The sequence below is a fragment of the Corvus brachyrhynchos genome, unplaced genomic scaffold (assembly GCF_000691975.1).
Source record: "Corvus brachyrhynchos isolate BGI_N302 unplaced genomic scaffold, ASM69197v1 scaffold489, whole genome shotgun sequence".
Taxonomy (NCBI): Eukaryota; Metazoa; Chordata; class Aves; order Passeriformes; family Corvidae; genus Corvus; species Corvus brachyrhynchos.
The window spans coordinates 13,992-15,996 of NW_008239772.1; the positions used below are offsets into that span (position 1 = coordinate 13,992).

General features: G+C 54.3%; 1 protein-coding gene across 1 annotated transcript in view; it reads right to left on the reverse strand.

The window, feature by feature from the left end:
* LOC103621493 (tenascin-X-like) overlaps nucleotides 1–2,005 on the reverse strand; it is a 31,565-nt gene that overhangs the window by 8,237 nt on the left and 21,323 nt on the right. Inside the window, exons 15-16 of the mRNA XM_017742926.1 lie at nucleotides 1,239–1,583; nucleotides 524–880 (exon numbers count right to left, since the gene is read on the reverse strand). Of these exons, the coding sequence (XP_017598415.1) occupies nucleotides 524–880; nucleotides 1,239–1,583 (702 nt within the window). The remainder of the gene's footprint in view (nucleotides 1–523; nucleotides 881–1,238; nucleotides 1,584–2,005) is intronic.

Sequence of the window (2,005 nt, forward strand, 5' to 3'; positions counted from 1 at the left end):
CAGCCATGCCTCCCCCTCCAAGCTGTCTCCAGTTTCCCTGCCCAATTCCACCCATCTCTCCTTCCCCTTCACATCACCATCCACCATTGTGAGCAGTCACAAATCCCAGAAAACATCCACTCAATGATTGATACTTCCTGCCTGCCTATTGACCAACAACCCCCATCAGCCATGTATCCATCCATGCATCCATCGCTCTCAAACCCAGAGTTCATAGTGGAATCTCACAGTCCATCCATCCAGATTTCTTCAACCACCCACCCATTCATCAGTGTGTTTGTTCAGTTGCCATCCATCCAGCCAGCCAGCCAGCCATGCACCCAACCCTCCATTCATCACACCATGATCCAGTTCTTCAGGCTTCCAATAATCTTCATGTTGATTTGGTCGTCCTTCTACCCATGACGCCACAAAACCCTACGTGAATGCATCCATCATCCATCTCTCCATCCAGCCCCATGTCAATCTCTCCCCTTCTACAACCATGTCTCCAAGCCTTCTCCCCTCTAAGATTTCTCCTTACCTGTGACGACGTCGGTGGAGACACGGTCAATCCTTTTACTGCCCCGCAGCCCATAGAGGTGGAAGCGGTACCGATGGGATGGGGACAGCCCCGGCACCGTCACCGAGCGAGACCCGCCATCGATGGGCAGGGCCTGGGGCTGGCCTTGGGCATCCCGATATTGCAGCATAAAGGAGTCGAAGGAGCCCTTGGGGACAGTCCACTGCAGCCCCACGGAGCTGGGGGTGATGGTGGAGACCCTCAGCTCCTCCAGCACTGCCCGTGCTGGAGTGGCCTCAGTTGCAGGGGCCTCAGTTTGGGGTTTCTCATGCTGCGGTTCCTCTGAGGGCAGGGGCAGCTCCTCTGGCTCTTCTGCACCTGCGATAGAGAGGGGATGGAGATGGGCATGGGAATGCCTGTGTCCATCCAAACATCCAACCCACCACCAACTCCACCCATCCATCCATCCATCTGTCCTTTCATCTCCTAGACAATTCATTTTTGCACCCATCAGCTTCCCACCCATCCATTCATCCATTCATTTATAGTTCAAGTCATCCATCCATGCATTCATCCATTCCTCCTCCACTCCATCCCTTCCTCCACTCTCCATTTCCTCCATCCCTTCCTCCACTCCCCATTTCCTCCATCCCTTGATGCCTCCACCTCTCCATATATCCATCATTCTTTATGCAGACATCCACCCACCCTTCCTCCCCCTGACCTTCCCCCTTACCTGTCAGGACCTCGGTGGAGACGTGGTCAATCTTCTTCCTGCCCCGCAACCCATAGAGGTGGAAGCGGTACCGGCAAGACGGGGACAGCCCCGGCACCGTCACTGAGTGGGACACGCCATCGATGGGCAGGGCCTGGGGCTGGCCCTGGGCATCCCGGTACTGCAGCATGAAGGACTCAAAGGAGCCCTCAGGGACACTCCACTGCAGCTGCACAGAGTTGGGTGTGACACTGGAGACCCTCAGTTCTCCCAGCACCGCTCGTGCTGGGAGTGCCTCAGATGTTGGGAACTCAATTTCCGGCTTCTCCTGTTGGGGCTCTTCTGAGGGCAAGGGTTCTTTGCTGGCTGCATTGGAGGGGAAAATGGTGATGGCCATGAGCATCCAACTCTCACTCCAAATGTCCATCCCACCACCCAGCAACCAATCCATCCATCCATCCATCCATCCATCCATCCATCCATTCTTCCCATCACACACCCAACATCCAACACAACCCCCTAGGCAATTCCACATCCATCACACTGGCTCTCTCTTAAACATCTCTCCAGGCCTTATCCCTCCCACCCCCATTTCCCATGGAAAATCTTCCATTCATCCATCACTTAATCCATCCTTGATGGATAGAGGATGAGGGAAGCATGGAAGGATAGATGGATGCATGAAGATTGATGGATGATGATGACGATGATGGTGATACACAGTAGATGAAGACAATGGATGACGATGGATAATTGATGGGTGCTGCTGCTGATGGGGGGCAATGGGT